Source organism: Liolophura sinensis, chromosome 10 (genome assembly GCF_032854445.1).
Source record: "Liolophura sinensis isolate JHLJ2023 chromosome 10, CUHK_Ljap_v2, whole genome shotgun sequence".
Classification (NCBI taxonomy): Eukaryota; Metazoa; Mollusca; class Polyplacophora; order Chitonida; family Chitonidae; genus Liolophura; species Liolophura sinensis.
The window spans coordinates 11,530,738-11,555,215 of record NC_088304.1 but is presented as its reverse complement, the minus strand read 5'-3'; the positions used below and the strand labels follow the sequence as shown (position 1 = coordinate 11,555,215).

Below are 24,478 nucleotides of genomic sequence, written 5' to 3'. Positions count from 1 at the left end.
CTTTTGTGTTCAGAGTTTGTCTCCATATTTCACCGTTTGTGCTTGACTTTGTCACCTTCCCCGGTCAACAAATGTAATAGAGATCGTGGTATGTGTATTAACCAAAGAGATCAAAGGCACACCGGGGTAAGCACCCAAAGGGTCTCCTGAGCAGAATATATGGATGACTAGCTACCTACACTCTGCGTCGCCAGAAAAATTTACAGCTTTCTACTTTTCTTCTAAATGCACTTATAACTTCACACTTTCCTCCCAAATGCTCAAATAACTTCCGGAAAGATTTTTAAATTCACATTATGCTTCCTCGAGAGTTCATACTTTCACACATTCTTTCCGAATGAGTTCGCCACTACACACTTTCCTCCGGCGTAGAGTTACTATTGAATGGCCAGCTCAGAGGTATACACGACAAGCACATTTTCGTATGGATCTCAGACACTCGTACACACTTCCCACTCTCCGTGCTTTTCATAGTTTTACTATTGATTCTACAACAGGCTATGTCCGCGAAGGCACGTCGGAAGTTGTAGTTCACGGCCACGTATATCAACGGGTTGACGAGAGGCGCAAATTTGGCGAACATTGCAGGAAGTACCGTCAGGTTGAGGGAAGTCTTGGTTGAGCTGCCATACGACAGCCACAATGAGGTCACGGCATATGGCATCCAGCAGACGAGGAAACCAAATACCTGAAGGGCTATCAGCTGCAACAGAAAGATAAGACGATCTGAGATCAAGGATTATGGCATACACAGACGAGAATTACAATGTGGTCCAAAAGTTTAAAAGATCATACAAACAATTTGGTCTGAGTTCCTATTGTTTACAGCAAACAGACGAAATTAAAACGTGGGTTGAGACACCAAAACAGAAAACTGACATCAGAAATACAATCACGAAACTATCCTAGACTTAAGTCAAGACTTCAGTCATTTAATTTTTATGTTCCTTTCCGTTATTTTAACTGAAATTTGTTGTACTTAACTTACCCGGATTTTACGTTTTCAAACAAAATTTTGACATTGTAATTTAAGATAATACAGTTTTAAAGTGATTTAAAATTTTGAGTTAAGTCTAAGCTTGCTTTGTGATCCCATGGCCGGGTTCTATCAAACCAATGATTTCAAAGGCTGAGAACCAATTAGGAACTATGTCTGAGATCCCAAAGGCTTCACAAACAAAGGAAAGATGACAACAAGGTTGGACACTGTACACAGGATTCAATCACTCAGAAATAGGAAAACATTATCCTTCTACAAAACCAAAAAATGGTACTAAATTTCAGAGTTTCACCTAAAAGTACATCAGAAATCAAAATAGTGTGGAATCTCTAGTCTAATCTTTTCTAGTCCGTAAAAAAGACATGGTCAGTGCACGTGCGAAAAGATGACACACGCTATCTTAAATCGAAACAGTGGCCATCAGCGCGATAGGTGGAAATTTCATTTATAGACAGTTTAACGGCTTCCGAAATATGGATTCCGTCCATTACTTACAATAGCTGTTTTCTGATCTCCAGATTTGCTCTTCCTGCTTTTAGCACAGACATTGGTCTTGCCATGCTCCCTGACTTTATGCGCTATGCACCCGTAACACACCATGATGATGGTCACGTTGATAGTGATGTACAAAGTAAGGCAGCCGACAAAGGAGACAGCTTCTGGGGAGTGATTGTACCAGTCTACCGTGCACGAGGTCTGTGATAAGGAAAAAATCAGGTCGAATGAGCATCAACAAGTCATTAGCATCAAATAACAGTATGATGACAAAACTACAGTTTGACTAATTCTCGACCAAGGACGTCCAATATGTTACAATTAACATCATTGCATTTTGTTTTTGTTGTTTAGCCAATTCTGTCATGGGCGTGCACGCATTTCCATGAACAGTCAAAATAAAGTGCGAACTGAGATAAATTGACAAGAGATGTTTTTACATCGGTAGCGTGGGACGATTTGCCACCTATCACACTGTCATTGCTGCTCTGGTTGTACTCTCTGTGCCGTATTTTGTTATAATGTAAGTGACAATATAAATATCACTATTGACTATTATCAACAATGTATGTAAGACTATAAATAACATTTTGGTAATTGTAGACCAGTAACGTCTAATATATTATAACGGACATCCCTGCATTTTTATTTTTAAATGATTCACTGTATTTTTATTTTTAAATAATTCTGCTAAGGAGAGTCGAGGTTTCCTTTTGTGACCATTTACATAAACATTTAGAGTAAAATCCTAATTGAGAAAAATTGCCAATTCTTCCAATGGTGTCGTGCTCTGACTTGACTCTAAACTGGGCTATTTTAGTCTAGACATGTCCCCTAGATTACGCTAGGGGGCGTGTAAATTGCTACTATTCATGCATTTATATGAACACTTAGAATAAAACCCTGACTGAGGTAAATTGACGAGAGACAGTATTTCACCGGTTACGTGTCACTATTTGCAAGCTATCACAGTCTCTATGCTGTACGTCTTAATTATATTTAATATTAATAATGCATGTAATGATATAAACCTCATTGTAAACAATACCAAGTAACGTATATGACGACAGCAATGTATTTGTTGATGAAAATAGCACTATACGCATTTGCTATGTATGTGATGGTACAAATTCCATTATCAGCATTAGCTTTGTATGTGGTAAGAGAAATCACCTGTGTGTAAGAAAAGACGTAGTACAATCAAAAAGAGCTGTTTGTGTGATAATATACTTTCTATGCATACATATAGCTGATTTTAGCATATGAAGTAAAACCAGAGCAGAGACACCAGTGTGATAGTTGACAAAAGGTCACATGTTTATTTATCTATTTATTTATTTGATTTGTGATATTTGATTTATACGCCGGCAGCCAGCAATATGGTGGGAAGAGACAGTGCTTAGGTTTTAACGTCGTAATTAACAATTTTTCAGTCATATGACGACGAAGGAGTCCTTGGAGTGCACGTACGTGTAATGTGCCTCTTTGCTGCAGGACGGATTTCCACCGCTCTTTTATCTAGTACTGCTTCACTGAGACGACCATTATATTGGCACAGATCAACCAGTTGTTGCACTATCCCCTTAATCCTGAAAGTCAATGAAGGAAGCTGCAACTCCCTCTTTTAAAGGTCTTAGGCGTGACAGAGCACGGATGATCAGCAGAATTAGGTAAAAGCTGTCATACGTTATATGTGATTGGTACTCATGTCTGTATAAGCTATTCCGCGCTATCCAACGTGATAATTAAATCAAGCACAATCTTCATTATCTAATGAATTGCTTAATTAATGAACGTTTACCTGGAAGGGTTCCAGGTGATATCTGCTCCAGCCCAGAACAGGAAGAATGGCGAATAGTAGGGCTTCTATCCAGATAAAACACAGCACTGTCACTGCCTGCTTCACCGTCCGAATTTTAAAATCTGAATAAAATATTTTCAGAAATAATTTACATTAAAATTACGTACAGAAATAAAATTACACATTTGCTACATTATGTACTTGTCACGTGGCTAGCAACAATGTTTCCTTGGGTCTGTAAGATAAAATCTTCTACAGAGGAACATGAGATCAAATTACAAAGTCATTTAAATATGACGTCTTGACGCAACCTGCGGATGGTCGTGTTTCCTATTCGGCAGTGCTGTGACCCCAAGACTTGTAAACAGTGGAGTCCTCAGGACACTGAGTCGCGTCATATACCAAAAGCAAGTTGAGTTCACAAGCGATTGTGTTATAGGTTTTTGTTTAAATCTGTCAAAAACATGAAATATAAATTTATTATTGTTTATAATTAAGAGTATTTCACTTATACGATCATGTTTCTTAATGGAGGAATCCAAATGGAACCTCGAGAGTGCCACCACCCTTCGCCATAAACCACGTGACGTAAAGTCGTACCAGGTCATGTTTGAATACGTGGCTCTTATTGACCAAAATGCTCCCAATATGCAGAGAGGGCATGCGAATAACTGAGTGAGCAAGGAGGCTAATATTTATTTATTTCATTGGCTTTATGACAGCGTTCAGGTTTAGGGGTTGCGGTAACTGCCCACTGCCGGGAACAAACTATCACCTTTCACTAGGTACCTGACCAACTTCCCCACTTCAAGCCGCTGCCAAAACAGTGAGAGTTGGAATCGAACACGTGATTTCGTGGGTCAACGGCAATAAGCCAGCACTTGAACCATCGTAGCAAGGGATGCTCGCAGGTCAGATTAATGGTTTGTGAGTTGATTAATTAATTCTTTATTTCATTGTTGTTACCTGAGTTGGGACGACAGACGGTGATGTACCGGTCAAAACTGAGAAGGCTCAAAGTACTCATGCTGACATTGCCGAAGAAAAAGCCAGAGAAACCGTACCATTGGCACCCAGCCACTCCGTACAGCCATTTCTGTGGGAAGACAACATTCACCAATCAGTGGCCTTTGTGATAATACCAACCATGACAAATGACACTTTAGCCAATTGGGTATTTTTTTACATCTATATTGTGTTGCAGATTCAGGCAACTTCGATTTGTTCTGTAGATATGCGTTTACAGCTGTAATTTTACATAAAAAGTGGCTCGGACACAACAAAAGGAAACCCTAGTGTTACTGAAACAACTTTTTGTGTAATGTAACAGCATGTATATTTATTTATTTATTTATTTGATTGGTGTTTTACGCCGTAACCCAAGAAAATTTCACTTATACGACGGCGGACAACATTATCGTGGGTGGAAACCGGGCAGAGCCCGGGGGAAACCCACGACCATCCGCAGGTTGATGACAGACCTTCCCACTTACGACCGGAGAGAAAGCCAGCATGAGCTGGACTTGAACTCACCGCGACCGCAATGGTGAGAGACTCCTGGGAACAGCATGTATACTACTGGCTTGTGTACGTGGCAAGGTATGGGGGTAACCTGCGGATGGTTATGGCTTTTCCCGGTTTCTTCACACCATAATGCTGGACGTCGTCGCCCAAGTGAATAACTTCTTGAGTACAGCGCAAAGGCCCAATCAAATTAAATAAATAATAGAATGTATACATTTCGGTTTTAGGTTACATGTATAAGTGTTTTAATTTTTGCTTTGTTGTTAACCTGAACAACATTTCGCAAAGACGACGGTTTTGAGGACCTATGTAGGAAACCTCCGCACTTTAACAGGTGCACCAAGGGTCAAATTGAGACCAGGCCGCAGCCGGACACAAAACACGTAACCCCATTGGTAAAGGGCGTGTCTTCTTCCGGAAAAATAGATTGGAAGAGCAATAGATAGAGGAATATCCCAATGGGTATTTTACTGTTCTCATTGCTCATGAGGCCTTACTGAGAGCAATTGGCGGTCAAGGGAGTTGAAGATTGCTATCTTCCACAAACATTGTCGCCAGTAAATTGCCAAATATTGACCGTCGATGAAAAAGACCACCACTGGTATAAGTGAAATATTCTTGAGTATGGCGTTAAACAACAATAAAATAAATAAATAAATCAACCGGCGGCTTTGTTGACAATTATTGCTGTATATCAAATATACATGCTTAAATGGCTAAGTAAGTAAATTTCCTGATCGCTTACCCCTGCAAAGTTGGATCGGATGGCGAATGGATAGGCCAGTACCACAACCCCGATGTCGGCTAGGCTAAGGTTGAGCAACTGGAGATTGGTGGCCACTCGGAGATGACGAGTTCGAACGAAGATGAAAACCACCAGCAAATTAGCCAGCAATGCTAGACATCCTGAAACAAAGGCAAAGGCAAATTTATGACGGTTAATGAAATCTCAGTAGACTAATTTGAGGCCTAAACAGATTATCATGTCGAAAAATATTATTGTCTGTTGCGTCAGGCTCGATAATATTTGACTGATAACATGGCAGTCTGTGGAGGACTCTGGGATATAAACCAAACATTTAAACAAAGATTATCGCGTGTGCAAACCATAAAACCATCGGTGCATTGATTTAAAGTGATCTACAAGACACGTTAGACTGTGCAAATGTTAAATGTTGTAAGGCCCAGTAGGAAACGTGCGATCGGCGAACTGTCCAACTGCCCTTGAAAAGACGTGACATATCCCCGGGGAGGTGTGTTTTTACAGTGATGTGTATTTTTACGGTTACGGACTATCGCTGTAGTGCAGTGGATGGTCATCGCCATCACGGTGATGGGACCAGAAGTGACAACAGAAAACAGAAAAGACTGATGTTCATCTGATACACCTGCATTCTTTTCATCAAAATGTACACAGCATAATTCTATAGGACAATTTTACCGAAACAATTTTACTGATGACTCTGATTCTAGGCGACACGATGGCTTGAGCATAAATAGTACCTATAAAGATAAATAGAAATGAACCAAATACCGAACAGACTCTAATGTTTGCAATTTTGTAGCATATAGGTATATAGGACGTGTTTGTCCCAAGTTAGACCTCATCTGTGCATGCGTACGATCCGTACATCATGTGGAGTGACTTATAACCTGGCAGATGTGGCGAATGTTTGTCAGACGCTGATGAGATATAAGGCTAGGTAGTACACTTAAAGACGTGCGGCATATACAGAGAGAAAAACCAGAGCAGCGACGACAGTGTGATGTCGTGAAATACAGCCTCTTGTCAAAATACCTCAGTTAGGGTTTTATTCCAACTCTTAATGTAAATGCTTAAATAGTAGCAAATTACACGCCCCCAGCACAATGGCTTAAGCAGAAATAGGTGAAACAAATGCACTGATGACAATTGCAATTTATTAGACGTTACTGGTCTAGAATTACTCAAAATGCTGTTTTGTCATTGCATGTAACATACAATCACATTAATGCAATGCAAAGGGACCAGGCATCGGGGGGCTTAGTCCAAGAGTAGAGTTCTGGTTTATGCAGGAATACAATGTAATTAGAGCATGACGTACAGCATAGAGAGTAAAACCAGAACAGCGACGACAGAATATGCGGCAAATAGTCACACGTACCCGGGGAAATACGGCCTCATGTATATGGTGTCCCAGTGGGTATTGACCGATTTCTTCCACCCGTGGGATATAAAGTACACAACTAATGAATAGCCGTAGTTACTAACCTGTGGTGGACAAGTAGATGCCCATTCCCACATACACATGTTCCGGAAGTACAATGTGCCCGAAGATTTCTTCCTCCTCAGTCTGAAGAGTTATGTTTATTTCAGCTATTTTGCCATCGTTCTCTATAATGAGTATCTCGGACTCCAACAAAGCCATGCTATCTGCGAATAGATAAAATGACAACAAACGATGAGCTATGAATTTGTAAAAGCAAGCGTGTTGATATGATATCATCAATAAAACATAGCAGAATCAAGCGTATAGCTATTGTATATGCAGCCCTGTACTCCCCCTTCATAAAATGAACCAGTAATCAAATAATAAAACACGTAGCTATGCATCAATCGCTACAAAGTGACACAATAATGAGAAACGTGTAGCTATGCATCAATCGCTACAAAGTGGCACAATAATGACAAACGTGTAGCTATGCACCAGTATCTGCAAACTGACACAATAATGACAAACGTGTAGCTATGCACCAGTGTCTGCAAACTGACACAATAATGACAAACGTGTAGCTATGCATCAGTATCTGCAAACTGACACAATAATGACAAACGTGTAGCTATGCATCAGTATCTGCAAACTGACACAATAATGACAAACGTGTAGCTATGCACCAGTATCTGCAAACTGACACAATAATGACAAACGTGTAGCTATGCACCAGTATCTGCAAACTGACACAATAATGACAAACGTGTAGCTATGCACCAGTATCTGCAAACTGACACAATAATGACAAACGTGTAGTTATGCGTGTAGTTATTAATATGTAAACAGACGCAATAACGACTAACGTTTAGTTCTATTATCTGTAGACAAAACAGCTACCAAGCTGCAGGTAATCTGCCTGCAAACGGACACAATAGCAGCAAGGTTTGCTGTTTCAAGCAGAAAAATAGTAACAAGCATTTAGCTATGTGAGTATATTATCTGCATGGCAAAATAAAAGAACAAAATAGATTCATCATGCATTATGACGGCTCTTCATAATGTTAAATTAATGAACTGAGCTCAATAGGATATTTTAGTGTTAATCCACAAAGCCTCGTCTGTCAACGAGACCTGGTACTCAGCAGAGGCATTACTCGGTTTCAGATAAAACAATGAAAATCGACTTTTCCAAAAAATTGCGTTAGTCAGTTAGAAATTGGTTAACTTATTTCATCAGTTAAATGTAGACTTATATGTACATGCTGGAGAACGGGAATTCGCCCGCGCTCATATTATTGCACTAAAACCAATTTTTTATTGTTTTTGTTTTTTGTGCGGTACTTTTTTTTACTGCTCTCTTACAAGACTACTCGAAGGACGCAGAGTGACGCGACAAAGGACGGGATATTGTTGGACTACCTGATGTACGTCTATATCCTCATGGGGTAATCCATTGCTCTTTGTTCTGATACTTACACTGTTTGTTCTGTGAAATCTTGCATAGGGAGAATTGTAAAGCGATTGCATTGCATGGGACCTTGGTTTCTCAGTCAAGCATAAGCAGAATTGATGCAAGAAAAAATTATTGAGGCAATAAAAATAGTGAAGGAGTAAAATATTGTGAAAGCTGTCCATAAATAAATGAAGCGGTAAATAAAAACTTGGAGCAATAAATAAATAATGGAAGCAACAAAACAAAACAAATTTAAGCAATATAAAAATAATGAAATACAAATCTAAATAAAGTAACAAATAAATTACACAAATGAAACAGTAAATAAATAATATATATCAGTATGCAAGTCATGTATACAATGACTGGTTTATTCTATTAATTCCTCACCAGACAAGAGTAAAACTCATTCTTACGCCAGTATTGTCGATGCTAACTGATCCATCATACATTTATCGCACTTAGTTGACAACGGGCTAGAAAGGTTTTAGCTTATCCACTATGTGCTTAACTGGTAACATGATTTGCAAAGAGATAAATCAGTCTTCAGTGTTGTGACCTAGTATTACTTGTCGACGTATTACTTCTCCCATATAAACGGGTTGGTCTGGAGTGACCCTGGGCTATGCTAATGTACTTTGATCGTTGCAATGACTTCCGCCCTGAAGCTTCCGTCATCGGTGAAGATGTCATTACATGGTTTAATGAAATGACAATAAATTGGTATTGATTGGGTGCTAAGGGAGATGGGAGATAATTCAGGACCCGTTCTGGCTTATAGCTTGTAGCAAAGGAAAACGCTTGGGATTCTCAACCGCGAAAGCTGGGGTGATAAAGGTGGATGTATGGAAAAACATGAAAAAGACAAAGCTCTTGTCTAACACCATGTTACTGAGCCCACAATATTGGTTAACGCAGAGTAAACCTGGTAGAATCTGTGCTGAACTGTAAGTCACCCCTAAAGCTATTTACATAACCACGCTATGCCATTGCCCTTTGTAACAAGCCTGACATCATTTGCAATACTCCAGAAATCGGGAGCACGCTGCGACGTTTAGTGCGATCAGAGAGGTCCGCGTCGCTGCAGGCACACTAGGGCTCAATCCCAAAGCATGTTGATTTTTATATTTTTTTTACCCTACGGTCGTCACAGTTTGAATTTTCTTTAGCACAGTTTTTAAAACACCCACCAAATACATAAATAAATCGAATTCAGTTCGGTTTCCTCCCAACATTGTTTTGGCCGCCGTTGTATAAATGAAATATCTTTGAGTCGTACGTAAAATAAAAATGGCATAAATATATAAATACGTCATATATCCGCAGTATAACTCCGCAATAATTAGGATTTATTGTGACTCAATAGTTCTTGGTTTTCATTTACCACCACCAAAAAGTAATACACCGTCATACAGCAAGAGTGTAACTCCCCCAAAACCTAAGACTCCAGCATGCTCCTATACACCGGCTTTTGTTTTGCCACTAACAAATGGGCAATAACGTCATATATACCAGAGCAGCAATAACAGAGGGCACAGACTAGACCTATAGTTGGTCATGGTACACTAAAGGTCACAGGTATCACCCATGATGGATTCAAGTTCTCTGGAAATAACTGGGAACTAACTGTGTATTATGTCAAACCCGTGAGTTCTATTTGATTTAAATTAGTTCAAAGGTTTTTAATTACGTTAGGGGTATAGTATATAGCATTTCACCGTATTGCTGAGACCTCGGGTAATTAGGCAGTTAATTAACATAGAGAAGTTATACTTCCAAACATAAAGAAAATGAACAATGCCAATTATTGAAAAAGCGATATTGGGAGCAATCGAGCCGATTCAGTAAACGGAATTTTAAATATAATTTTGAGCTTAACATGTTTTTTACATTCCAAAACAGTTCGTTTTTAGAAAAATCGCGTTTCTCCTAGCCGCTGACAAAGTGAAACAAAAAAAAATCTAAATAAATAAAGCACGGAAATATTCGTGAGTGAAATCGAATCAGAAATCACTTCATAGCAATCCTGGTCGACATCACCTGTAAATGGTAAGGACTGGGGAGCACAGGTAGATTGAAGAATACGCTTACCTGTGTCAATCATGGTGAATGTAAGGTAGCCTGGGGTCGGTAACACAAACAACTGGCATCCATCCCAGGCCTCCAGCCTACGGTGTTTGCCAGTAAGATATGAGGGCTGTCCAAGAACAGCAGTCACTTTTGTACCTGGTCACATTCGACACACCATCCAGTCTAACATATCGTTGTCAGCTAAGCTCCCCGACGTCTCCAGTAAATCCACAACCTCTGCTGTGAGCTGCCGACGATTGCCATCGATTCCTGGAGAACCCAAGACCGGTGGACTAAAACGCACGCGTATTAGGTACTGAAAAGTTCACCTGTCACTCACTCGAGCGGTGACACCACGTGCTAACGTCGGTCACGGAAAAGTCGGGGAGTCTCCGACATATCGGCCAATCTCGCTCTCTCCCTCTGGCTAAGTCTGTCTCTCCAAACAGCTGATACCAAGAATGTTTGAACCCAGGTGTAGAATTCAGGTCTTGTCGCATAGCTTCAAACACAAAGTGTGTGGGCATGTGTGTATTTGTGTATCCATACGTGCAAATGAAGAAGATAAAATAATTAAATAACAATACAGCATTATCATTAATTCTACGCCAATTCCGTCTAATATGCAGATGTTAATTTCACCCCATTTTTTTAAATTTTAATTCCGCTATAGCCATAATGCTCGGTACTGTGCTCCTATCTAAAGTAAAACGTGTGGAATAAAACCTTAAAAGGCCAGGTTTCATAGGTTACGTGTGACCATTTGTCAGATATAACGCAGTGGTCTTTGCAGCGGTGTTACTCTACATGTTACAATCTTCTATATTAAATTCAAAGCTTAACATTTTTAAGCTTAACTATATATATAATTATATATTTTTTATTTTAGAGCAATTTTGACGTTTGAACACATTTCTGTCCATATTTTAGATCCGTGTAGCTTGTTTTACCTGTGATCAGTAATATTCATGCTGGTGACAATGGACGTTTATCACACCCAGTGTTTTTTTATTGGATTGGTGTTTGAACGCCGGACTTTTTAAGCATTTCACTGCATGATATACTTGACTTTGGATTGCTCTTAAAACTTAATAAAACAAAGGTGCTGTCGAAGCAGCGAGAGCTGGATTCGAACCCTGATCGATGAGATTGATGTCTGGAAAGTACTTGACGAAGGACCGTGATTTACTCCCTGTATTTATCTGACTGTTATTTTATTCCATGCTCAAGAATATTTCCCATATACGTTGGGTTGCTAGCAGACCTTCCCACGTAGGACCGGTTTTCAATAATGATGGAAAGGCGTCAAAGAATGAGCTTACAATTCGTAAAGTACAATTTCACGGTATGCCCCTTCTGTACATGTATAATGAATTGTTGCACAAATCCGCTTTAAACCAACGACGTTTCCCGGTCATTGATTTTAGGAAAAGTATGGCAAGGAGTGTCCAAAATAAAATAGTTGACGTGACAAAACAATACAAGACAATGGATATAAACTGTACAAATGCACATCCGAATATCTCGCTAAACATTGTATAGTTCTAAGGAAATGGTCCGTTTACACTCGGGTATATCCTTCATTTACCAACCAGTTGTGCAGTTTAACTCAAATGATAATGTTGAAATAAGCACTACAGAAAAAGATTTACAAAACTTAACAGAGTATTATAGCATTTTCAGCGAAAAACATATTAAGTTCGTAAACATTAAAGTCGTATCAGATAAAGCTCTGAAGATACATTTAAAAGAGTAACTTATCAGGAGTCTGTTCATTTACTTATTTTCTGTTTTGCCCCGCATTTAAGAATTTTTCCCTGATTCGACTGCGGCCAGCATTATGGGAAACTGGGCTCAGCCCGAAGTAAAGCCACCTTCATCCGTGGGTTTCTGGCAGACCTCTCCAGACCTCTCCTGGACTAAGCTCACAGCGACAACACTGGTATGAGGTTCTTAAGATACAGTGCTGCGCTAGCATCCTAACCAATCGGCCACGGAGGACCCCTTACAAAATCGATAATATGAACTTAATGGTTGCAACACCGATTAAAAAAATAAATCTGATGTCTGCCTGGTGATCATTAACCGGCAAGAAAAGAACTAAGCTTCCGAATCAATCGTTACTTATACTTCTTCAAACATTGCACGCAGAGCTGTAGCTATAAGGTAAAGCATTTTTTACAAGATCCTTAATTATCCGACTCCAAACCATCAATTATAGACCTATATGTTTATGCACATGCTTGAGCAAACTGCACGTCCCCGACCACTCTGGATTAAGCAGAACTAGGTAAGGAAAGATGATGTCCTGCATCATAAATCGCTGGTGTGCACTGCCCGAATTTTCCGAGTGCAGAATTTTGGTCTGAAGAAATTGATACTTTAAATTTGCTGGCTACAATATTTATTGGGGGAAAACAATCTAATTTCCGAAGATCAGCAGTTTTGACTTGCTTCTATATTTATTTTCTTGGTATTTAGTGTACGTGACAAAGAACATGGCACCATAGCGCTGCATGGTAGCGAGGATAGTGGATTGATTTTCAACTCAAAAAAGGCAACTTTACGTCATAGTCAAATTTTGCCAAAGATTTATGCGTGACCAAAGAGGCTTTAGTGTAGATTGTGTAAGATAATGTTGATCAAAAGACAATATTTGTTTAGTAGTTACCGTACCAGCCCCTACAAATGAACAAGAAGCTATCTTCAAGGAGGGAGATAACTAGTCCAAAGCAGATTTAGTTGTTTCTCTTCATCTTAAAGGTAGACAGTTGGCGAATGCTGTATTTCGTGGATTTAGCGGAGGCTTTCTAGCTTGTGCGTCTACGCGGGTTATGGTGAACAGATTATTTTATTACATTTTGCCCATTAGAGAAAAACCGTATAACTGTTTGCGCTGTCTAACGTTCGTTGAAGACCGCTTGTCTTCCATCAATATGCTGTGCATATCTGTATGTAGCATGTGGGAAAGTGACTAACGTGCCAAAGGTCAGTGGTTTATATATACGGTGTCCACCAATCATGGAACTGACCGTCATCGTATATAAATGAAAATTACTTGAGTATTTCGTTATGCAATAATTAAATAAATAAATAACTACTGTAAAAAAAATAAAACGTTCATTTTTATTGTCTGGGTTGCTATGCCTATGTTTCCGCGAGGCATTTGGTTAGGTTTACCTCATGATTGCCCAGTAGGCACGTGTTTTAAAGTTAAAAGCTGTCGTGTAGAAATGTTTAACAGAATAGCTGTTAATTTTACACCGTTTAACACATATGCTATGAGCGTCCTTCATAAATTACTGCTACGCGTTCATTTCCATAGGGCAAAGGGTTTCGTATTCATTTGGAACTTTTGATATTCAGCCGCAATGATAAGTGACACTATCAGTGTTTTTACCCTTATAGTGTAACAGTGCGTTAAATATTTCAAGCAGTATAGAAAATTGCTTGAGCATCTAGAAGATAACCTTAAAAACACTGCTTAGATAAGATAAAAAACATGTTGGAAAGTGAAATATATTTCGGTCGCAGATATTAGAAATTGGTACTCTGAACACCTGATGGGAAAGTAATCTGACCGTTATAGGATTTTATAGCAACAAGTCAACAGCTTTTATTTATTTATTTATTTATTTATTTGTTTATTTATTTATTTATTTATTTATTATTTATTTATTTATTTATTTATTTATTTATCTGATTTATATTTCACGTAGTATTCAAGAATATTTCACTTTTACAACGACGGCCAGCATTATGGTGGGAGGAAACCGGACAGAACCCGAGGGAAACCAAAGGACATCCGCCTTCTCACGTATGGCTGGGGAGGAAGCCAACATGAGCTTGACTTGTAAATGTTTAAAAAGCAACTCATTCGTTCTCTTACACAATGGCTTAAGCAGAACTACATGTAAAAATGCAGTGATGTTAAAGGAGAAGAAAGCATTAAAATGATGTCAAAATCAGATGAAAGAGCGTGCAAACTTACATGCAAATATGCTCCTTAATTTTTTATTTCCTTGTTGTTGAATGCTGTACTCAGGACTGTTATACGATGTTTGTCCATGTTAAGGATGAGGGAAAACTGCCTGCCCAGAGTTAAGCACCAACGCTTGCCACGTACCTGACAAGCCCTTTGAGCTGCGGTTTATATAAGCCTACCTTTGAGACTCTTTGGTTGAATTTAAATCCACACATGCAACATAGCATCAGATTGAATCCTTACGTTGAGTACTTTGCCCAAGACTCTGATCTGACTCAAGATTCTCGTCTGGCTTAGGACCAAATCCTTCACTCGGACAAGCATCTTGAGTCAGACCAGAATCATGAGTCAGATCAGAATCATGAGTCAGACCAGAATCGTGAGTCAGGCCAGAATCATGAGTCAGACCAGAATCATGAGTCAGTGCAGAATCATGAGTCAGACCAGAATCATGAATCAGATCAGAATCGTGAGTCAGGCCAGAATCATGAGTCAGACCAGAATCATGAGTCAGACCAGAATCATGAGTCAGACAAAAATCTTGAGTCAGACCAGAATCATGAGTCAGACCAGAATCATGAGTCAGACCAAAATCGTGAGTCAGGCTAGAATCTTGAGTCTTGGACAGGGAAGTGAGGATTCAGTCTGAGGCTAAACTGCATGTTTGTGGGTTTAAATTCTAACCAAAGAGCCTGACTGGCACGCTTATATAAACTGCGGCCAGTCAGTCAAAGGGTCAGTCTATAATGTTTACATCTGACAAAATTATACAGTGGAATTGTCGAGGTCTTAGGAAAATTTTATTTAAAAATTCAGCTCGTCCAGTTATTAAATCCAATAAGGGAGTTTCGAGTTCGAACTTTTTTATCGTTTAAGGTAGAAGTCCAACTGTATCATGTAACCTGTCAAAAATGTTAGGCTACTATTTTTGCCCATCTTCATTGTAACACGGGCGTTTACTTGTGTCTCTAGAAAAAGGTGAGAGAGGTCATCAGTAAGTCAACTTCAGCAAAGGTTGCCGAACAATTTTCACCAGTCATATGGCACAGTAGGACTGTTTTTACCTTTCACGACAAAAGACTTACTTCCAAATCAAAACGCCCCTATTGCCCTTTGTCTTCAGAAAACTCACCTGAAGACATCTAAAAATAACTTTTTAAAATTGTCCACTTTACAGCATCTGCTCTAATGAGAAGATCGAGCTTGTGGGGGCTCGTCTAACTTCATCCATACAAACATTATCCATAATTCTCTGCTTCTGAAAACAGAACTTCAGGCTGTCTCCGTTCGAGTTTCGTTCTCCGAAACAATCCCTTTATGTTCAATTTATATTCCCCTACATTCTTCTTTGGCAGCTTCACAGTTACATAATTTAAAGAGCAATTACTTGAACTTTTTATACTAATGAGAGATTTTAATTCCTATAACCCCATAGGAGGGCAGAAATAATATAAAACATAAGGGCAAACTCCTAGAAGAGTGTTTATCTTCTCCATGGACTGTGCTATTTCAGTGATGGTTCTTATACCTATTTACATCCAGGTAATGGAACTTACTCTTCTGTCAGTCTCACTACCATCGATCCATCATTTTCCCCTGATTTTTCGTCCGTAAGGTGGGCGGTGATCTTTATGGTAGTGACCACCTTCCCAGAAGTCTCTCACCAATGCGGTCGCTGTGAGTTCAAGTCCAGCTCATGCTGGCTTCCCCTCCAGCCGTACGTGGGAAGGTCTGCCAATAACCCGCGGAATGGTCGTGGGTTTCTCAGGGCTCTTCCCGGTTTCCACCCACCATAATGCCGGTCGCCGTCGTATAAGTGAAATATTCTTGAGTACGGCGTAAAACACCAATCAAATAAATAAATAAATATGCCAAAAAGCTTAAAGCTCATGCAACAAACCCTGCCTACGATTGTGTTTGTAAACCATTACACGTAGATAAATTTAGCAGATTTGAATACTGATTTCACTCAGTCGCCCAAAACATACCTTGCGTCTTCCCTACATAGTTGAAAACAGCTGATCACTTCTCTTTATATGATTCCGTCCTATTTTCGCACTTTATACACTTTCTTAGTTCTTTGGTAGTTTGTGTTAAGGGTCGTTTTGGGAATTGGCCTTGCGATTATAGGCCCAGGACGTCCTTATTGGTTGACGGTTGGTATACGAATGTCTGTTTTGACGCATATATAGATTAACAAGATCCCTCGATTGGGTCCTCGTATATGGGGTCATATTGTGGAAGCTAACATGAAGTTAGAGGAGATTGAACCTGTGTCTTTTTTGGGGTCTCCTCCTTGGCTTCTTCCACACCTTTAACTACTATGTGATCTACGTCAACATAACATCATAAAGCAGATACAAATCCTCTTAGAATTCCGCAAAGTTTTGCTGAAATTAAGGTTACTTCTCCAGATTCATTTACACTGATGGGTCTCGGGACGGGGGCAGTGTTGCGTCTGTGGCTGTCCTAGAACAGCAGGTGTCTTCTCTTCGTCTCTCCGCCTCATCTTCAGTAGTCTCTGCCGAGGCCACGGCTATTGTCCAGGTCTTATCATATGTTTCTTCTGGACGTACCCGAAAGGCGGTGATTTGTTGTGACTTGCTTTCCTGCCTTTGGCAATACAGAAAATTAATTTAAAAATCCTTACATAGAAAACTAATTAAAAGAGGCAAATGTATTATATTCTGTTGGATACCAAGTCGTATTGATATCATTGGAAACACAGCCGTAGACATGGAAGCCTAAGCTGTCCTTAATAAATCTATGTCTTAAGAGAAGATTTAGTATATTGACTCTTTTTCAGATATTCTTAAATATTTGACCGGGTGAACGGGGCCTACAGGCCCATAATAAGCTGTAGTCTATTCGCCTTGTCATTGGCTATAATTCGGATATCGCTCATTCTCGTTTAACCCACAATTATAATCTCGATGGAAGCACTGCTCCCGAGTGTTGAATATGAAAACCAATGCGACATTAGACGTATTTTCGTTCACTCTGTGTTCATTTTGGGCAAAAGTTTAACACAGTCGACTCTGTATTCCATTTATTTGACAGCATTTAACTGGTCTTAAACATTTCTGTCTATTTGGTTTTATTTTGACTATTTTTATAACATCGAAAATCATTCACTGCTTCTTGATTTGTAACGTAAACAGCTCTCTGCTGACATCTGTTTGCGTATCTACAAAGGCGAGGGGTTGTAAAAGTACACGACGTCACATTCACTTATACACCTTTTGTATACAGCCCCTTGTGATCTGCGTATGTCAAGACATATCCTGTTTTTGACTTTCAAGCAGTCAGATCAGCTACAAACAGGCTGTTCTTAAATAAGTACTTTGACAAGCATATTCACTCACTAGACATGCCACGAATTTTAAACGATACAAACGCTGTGCCGACTTATTTGAACATACGACATTCCCCGTGTAAATCCTACCAATATACAAAGCAAATCCCTTTCAAAATGTTTTATTACGCGAAATCAGCTACCGATACTGAGATGTCTATATACACTTGTAGTAGATAAAAAGGGAACCTAAATAATGTTAAAAATACGATGATCTTCGAAAACTGGCTGGTTCAACGTGTAGTGAGCCAATAAAATATAAGGTCTAATAAGAAAATTGTGTTTAGGCGCTTTAAGACTTTAAGCCTTAAGACAAGAAAATGTTTTAAAGGGAAGACGGTAGAACCTTCAGCCCGTGACACTTGGCTTGAGCTAGTAATGAAGAATGTTGCGTATGCAATCGGCCATGTCTATATACTAGTACTCAAGCAAAATTCAAACAAGGTCTGAAGGGTCTTACCGTGCGAAATGTACTTTATGTTCCTCAGAGAAAATACTGTGTTAATCCATCGAACAAAGATCCTAATTATATTTATATCATACTGAATACCAACGATGCATAAATCCCTATACCGAGCTCACTTTATTACGGAGACCAGAAGCTGTATCACCATATTTGTATCTACTCTTCACGAAGGTAATGCATCGGCTGTATACCGGCATACATGTATGACTCGCCGAAAAAACTAGATGCTCAAATACACGTATTGTACAAGCACGTATCCACTTGGGGTTTCTCTACTCTATACTATTATTCTTTACAACAACATAATGAATACAATTTCAACGCTAGTTATTTCGGTGTTTAATCGCAATATTAACGTCAAAGGCAATTAAAGCGTTCTTCAGTTTGACCACACACTAAGGTTACCTTTCATTGGATGTCGTGTGGTTCATGGAATTGCTGGAATATCGCATTAATATAATACCTATAAGAAATTCGGGAAAGTTGAGTATCAAAGGTGCATAGGTATTCCAGTCTATTATTAAAGGTTTATTACGAATACGACTATATACAGGAATTGTTTAAAGTAATCCTCATCGGTCTCGTACTTAACATTATGTTTTTTAAATTGTCGGCCATGTTTTGTTTGTTAATGAAGACAGCGAGGCTTTTTTCCGCCAGGACTATTGTCTGCGAGGCTTTTGCCCCACCGCAGCTTTCGTCATGTATTGACCAAGGTCGGCAGCTGCTCCATTTTGTTACTACGTAATATCCTACCTTTTGAGATGTATGTAATATACGCAAAATAGAAAACTTAATTGAAAAGATACTGCCTCGTCTATGTCTCTATCGGGTAAGAGTACTCTCCTGAATATTTCGGGTTGGCAAACAATTAACGCGTTTTGAGAATTATTACCCACAATGGGTACTGTGATGCCCTAAGTTGAATGATAATTTTTAGAGTCCTTTCCTCATCAGTCTGAGTGTCAAATCCATGGCTGAAATGTTTCAAAAAGCTTATTTTTCAGCTGCCATGAGCAGTCTATGACCTGTAGGCGTTGTTCTTGCTGATTCTTTTGTTTGTTTTTTTTTTTGTTTTTGAAGAGGGTGGAGGTTTGAGCGGAGCAGGTGTACGCAGTACGCAGGTATTAACTGCACATCTGTCAGTTTGTTTTGATTTTTATTAGTGCCCCAAGAGTATCGGAGGAGAGATAGACTACCTCTGTCGGTCCATCATGAATCAATTTTTCGAAATTTTTTCAAACTAGTCATTTCGATGAAATGAAACCTGCTCCATTCATTTACCATGACAAGTTACAGATAAAGTTTTACATTCGGAAGATTGAACCCATTTTTGAGACATTTTGGCCGTTTTTGGTGTCGCGGGCTTTGACATAGCTATTCTTCTGAAGGCCCAAACAGGTTGAAGTTATTAACATAAGGTAAAAGAAAGCTAAAATATGAATAAGGTTCATCATACGCACAAGTGAAAACTATGCGCAAAAGTGCTTTTATTTATTTTTTCAGGTTTTTTTAAAAGAGTCTTGAAGGCAATATTTGAATACTATGATGGGCCCTATGAGCCACACTGACGGTATCTAGGAACTCTGACGTCACGTGACTTTTTTTCCTGAAGTTCGCCAGAAGTGGTGAGCGTGAGTACTTAGGGTTTAACGTCGTACATAACAATTTTTAATATGACAACGAAGGAGTCTTGCATGTACGTGTAATGCGCCTGCTTTTTGCAGGGCGGACCGCTCTTTTATCTAGTGCTGCTTCCACTGAGACTACTTACCTAAGGCAAGTAAGCTTACCCACACCATATTAGACTAATAGGTGGTTACACTATCCCCTTCATGCTGAACGCCAAGCGAGGAAGCTGCAAATTCCTCTTTTAAGGTCTTAGGTGTGACCCAATCCAGGATTGACCCTGGATCTACCTTAGAATTTTTAGTGATGCCTACTTAGATTTTTAGAGTTCTTTTCCAATTGTGCGACGCATAAACAGCACCTGTGCGAGATTCCAGACCGATAACAGACCGGAAACAACACAACCACCAGCTTTTGATGGCGAGAGAAAAAACATATCCAGTCTACACCCACCACGAGTTACACTTAGTTACACGTGCATGGGGTTCGTACTTAACAATTTTTCAGTTATATGACGACGTGCGTGTAATGTGCTCCCTTGTTGCAGGACGTATTTTCATCGCTTTTTTTATCTAGCTATGGTGTTGGAAAGACAAAGGAGTGTTCTTGGCGAATGAATAAAATGTCAAAATCCTGTATCATTCTAGTATATAAGTCGATAATCAAGATATATATCTCAGTTGCGCTTTGATTCTGACTGTTCATATATCCAACATGGAGATCTAATTCAACACGATTAATATACAGCCCCCACCTCCGGTTTAAACGAAATTAGACAGTTATGAATCAGAGTGCCAGAGATTTGTCCATATATACCTCCAAGAGAATTTTACCCATTGTAAAACTTCAGAAGCTTACAGTAAAGGCGTTTGATGGAATAACCTTGACACACACGCTTTTGCAGTAATAACTTATGACGCCGAGTAACATCGTCACCTATTGGAAAAGGTGTAAATAGACCAAGCGCAATTGGACAGTTATTCTGGGCACTCTGTCCATTTACTTACAAGAGAATTATACTCATTGTAAAACTCGAGTATCTGTCTGGACACAGACATTCGTAGCAAAGCCGTCATAGAAAACTGACCATATGGATCAATAATTACAAGGCCAATTCGCAAAACGACGTATAGCACAAACCAGCAAAGAACGAAGAAAGTATATGATGTACGAAAACATGTACGATGAATCGTGTAAACAGAAGCAGTCAACAACTTTCAGTGATGCTGGAAATATGCAAGGAATGTTCAAAGCAGGGTATGAAACCATTCCTTCTTTGGCCGGGCTTGAGCCCGCATCTTGTGTTATGGCAAACACTCTGACCTCTCCACCACGCACGCTAACCCTTTAATAAGGTGTACCTCGGAGAAAATTATACACTGGGATTGAAGATGCCTGGATCTTATTTTAACTGAAGTAATGCACATAGCGCAATTTCTAACTTCATTTTTTCCTTTGCTTCACTCGGAGATACCTGACAAAAACAAGATTGCCCCTTAAAATTATGAACTTGACAAAACCTGCTCCAATAATGATGATTAAGCATGAGGCCGCTCTCCATCTTTGTCGATAATATTGTCCAATTAACTGTTTTTATGGACACGAAGCTATGAGCATGTGGCCATTTGTGTTTTCGTCTCCAAAACGACAACATTTCGATAGGCTTATATTCTTTCTCATTCTTCTAGGTTACGTCATTCAAAAGAACAGCTATCCAGGTCTCATGAGATTTCCAGGAGATTTCCCCACTGAGACAGAAATAATATAACCCATAAAAGCAAAACAGCAGGATATAACGGCCTTACACTGCAGACAGTATAAATACAGCAGCGACAAGTTTATGATAGCTTCTAAATGGTCAATAAACGCGTCCTGATTTTTTAGTCATAACCACTGTGTTTTAAGAGTAATTGGCTTGCCTATATATTAAACATGAATTTCACAAATTTATGAATAAAAACCAGAACGCGTTTATTATGTGACGATAGAAAACTGACCATATGGATCAATAATTAAAAGGCCAATTCCCAAAACGACGTATAGCACCAACCAGCAAAGAACGAAGAAAGTATATGAAGTACGAAAACATGTATGATGAATCGTGTAAAGAGAAGCAGAGAAGTTTGCATTGTTATGTATGACTATTTAACGTCTTCATGTACTGTTAGTCTGCGGACCTTTGTGAAAGCATAACAGGCCCTGTTATATATGTACGGCGCGGACCTGGTGGAAAGCACCTTGTTCAATGCTCTGTTTATTTAACTGGCTGTTCATTGGCTGTTAATTCTGTGTTTAAAAATAGTTGAATCCACCTGGGACGTATATAAGCCGTGTTTTCTGTGCAGAGAGGAGGTATTTTTGCTGCATCCACTGGGAGCCAGGAGAGTGTGCGACGCTCTCGTATCGAGTCCATTAAATTGATATGAGCTGGTGATGCCAGTTTCATTTGGGAGGACAGATTTTTATGCCGGCACCGTTTGTGTACCACAGTAGTACTGATGTCTGGTTTATGTGAATTTCTGCGGAAGTCACGTTTATTGGTGTTCGGATCTTTATTATGATTATACAGTGTTGACTGTGTAATTTGTTTAACACGCTGACCTCACCTGACCGACAAGGTCGTCAAGGACTCTAAACTGAAGTTTTCAGTTTTGCAAAGGACGTTCGTTCTGCCACAAGGTGACATTACTCTACGTCCCTGAACGGCTCGTTTGTGAGTTTCTGCGGGAGCTGACTGTTTTAAAGTGGATTATACCTCCATGCCTGTATTTACCCTGTGTTGTGCTCTGCGGGTGTGACGTCATTCAAAGGCTTGACTGTTCCAGTTCTGTGTAACATGTGTACTGCGTTCGCTATCCTAGCGAAGTACCTGACTAGGACGATTTGTGACTTGTGTGAATTGTGTGTTTATCCCATGGTCTTTACGTTGGATCTCCTGGAACACGTTCCTTGGGATGCAAAGGTGAACTGGAAACTTTTAAAGACCGGTAATACTGATGTGTATGTTTTTTTATGTTGTTGTTGTTGAACTGTCTGTAAAACTGTACGTCTCATTTTATATATAAAGCCATTGTTTACATTGCAATATTGAGTCACTGAGTCTGTTTTCTGTTGCTGTTTTCAATACCGTAACAGCATGTACCAAGAAATGTGTTTATTAACCGTACGTTTATTATAGTGTATAGTTGTTAAGAACGTGTTACCAGGCAAATCTTCGATGAAACAGATTCGGATGTATTAGAGATGTTCTGTAAGGTTTGCATCACTCCAGAGGCTCTGAATGGTGCAGGTGATCCCTAATTAAAATTTGATAACGTAACAGCTGCCATTTCCTTTGGCCGATCACTTATTAGAATTTAATGACATAATAGCTGTCTGTCCCTGAGACCATTTCAAATCGGAAATCCGAGAGTAAACAGGGATTGTGGCAAAACCATTATGGATCGTGAAAAATCATGGCACAAACAATACAGCAAACGCCCAGCATTTGAAAGATGAAGATGTAGTACCGTTAATGACAGGAAAAAAAGAAAAGAAAAACAACGTGGGCAATTTCTCGAAAATGAGCTCCAGAGAATTGATCTTGAATTCAACACCTGATAACGTTTATTATAAACTTTTAACACCTTACTACCTGAACCACTTGACACTTTTTTGGGCATATTTAATAACATTTAAATGGCTTGCAATTTCTGATCGTCATCGTAAGAGGCTTGTTTATCCTGGTACAAAAATCACGTGGGATCCCGGTGGGGTCCGTCCTAGTTATGTCCCCTGTGTCCTCAAACCAATGCCCGTTATGCGCAACTGAGATACACATTTTACTATCGACATGTCATAGTGTAGCATGATACACGATTTGAATACTGATTTCACTCAGTCGCTTAAAACATACCTTGTTGCTTTCTTGGTTGGTTGACGGCTGATAAACGAATGTTGGTTCAACGTGTAGTTTCCAATCTGCTCTATGTAAAACTAGCAAACGGGTAATTAAAGGTGAGACTTTCGAGACTTCGTAAAACCAACGATTTATTGTCTGACACATTATCTGCATTTCGATAAGGTCTAACAATTTTTTTCACTGTACTCAAATTGAACTGAAAACTTGCGTGACTTCTTTAAACCAACTATTTACTAACTTTATGTATGGATTTCGATGAAGTCGATCACGATTAGATCACCTGATTTAATTTGAACTCAGAACTTGTGACACCTGTTAGAACCAACGATTTATTATCGAGCACAATACCTGGATTTCGATACAGGTTTTTCGATTTCATCGAGCTCATACATTTTCGAACAACTGGGCCGAGATATTAAACTGTGCGCCTTATAAGCAGCTATGTTTTCGTTTCGACGAAAGCTGTGAGACCGATGTAGCTCGGTGATGTGCAACTCAAATCCACCATGTGCAGGAGGTGCGTCTGATTATCTGTTGGCATGATAATATTTAATTGCCACTGAGATATATTTTTCAAAAACACGTTGAGGATATTCTATTCAAATGA

General features: G+C 39.3%; 1 protein-coding gene across 1 annotated transcript; it reads right to left on the bottom strand.

The window, feature by feature from the left end:
• Positions 1–349: 349 nt before the first annotated feature.
• On the bottom strand, positions 350–17,425 carry LOC135476885 (visual pigment-like receptor peropsin). The gene is made up of 10 exons (XM_064757029.1): positions 17,364–17,425; positions 16,945–17,133; positions 15,481–15,488; positions 14,764–15,060; positions 7,072–7,233; positions 5,566–5,726; positions 4,263–4,392; positions 3,297–3,418; positions 1,496–1,696; positions 350–703 (listed from the first exon to the last, which is right to left on the bottom strand). The coding sequence occupies exons 1-10, from the start codon at positions 17,423–17,425 to the stop codon at positions 350–352; spliced, it is 1,686 nt and encodes a 561-aa protein (XP_064613099.1).
• Positions 17,426–24,478: the final 7,053 nt, after the last annotated feature.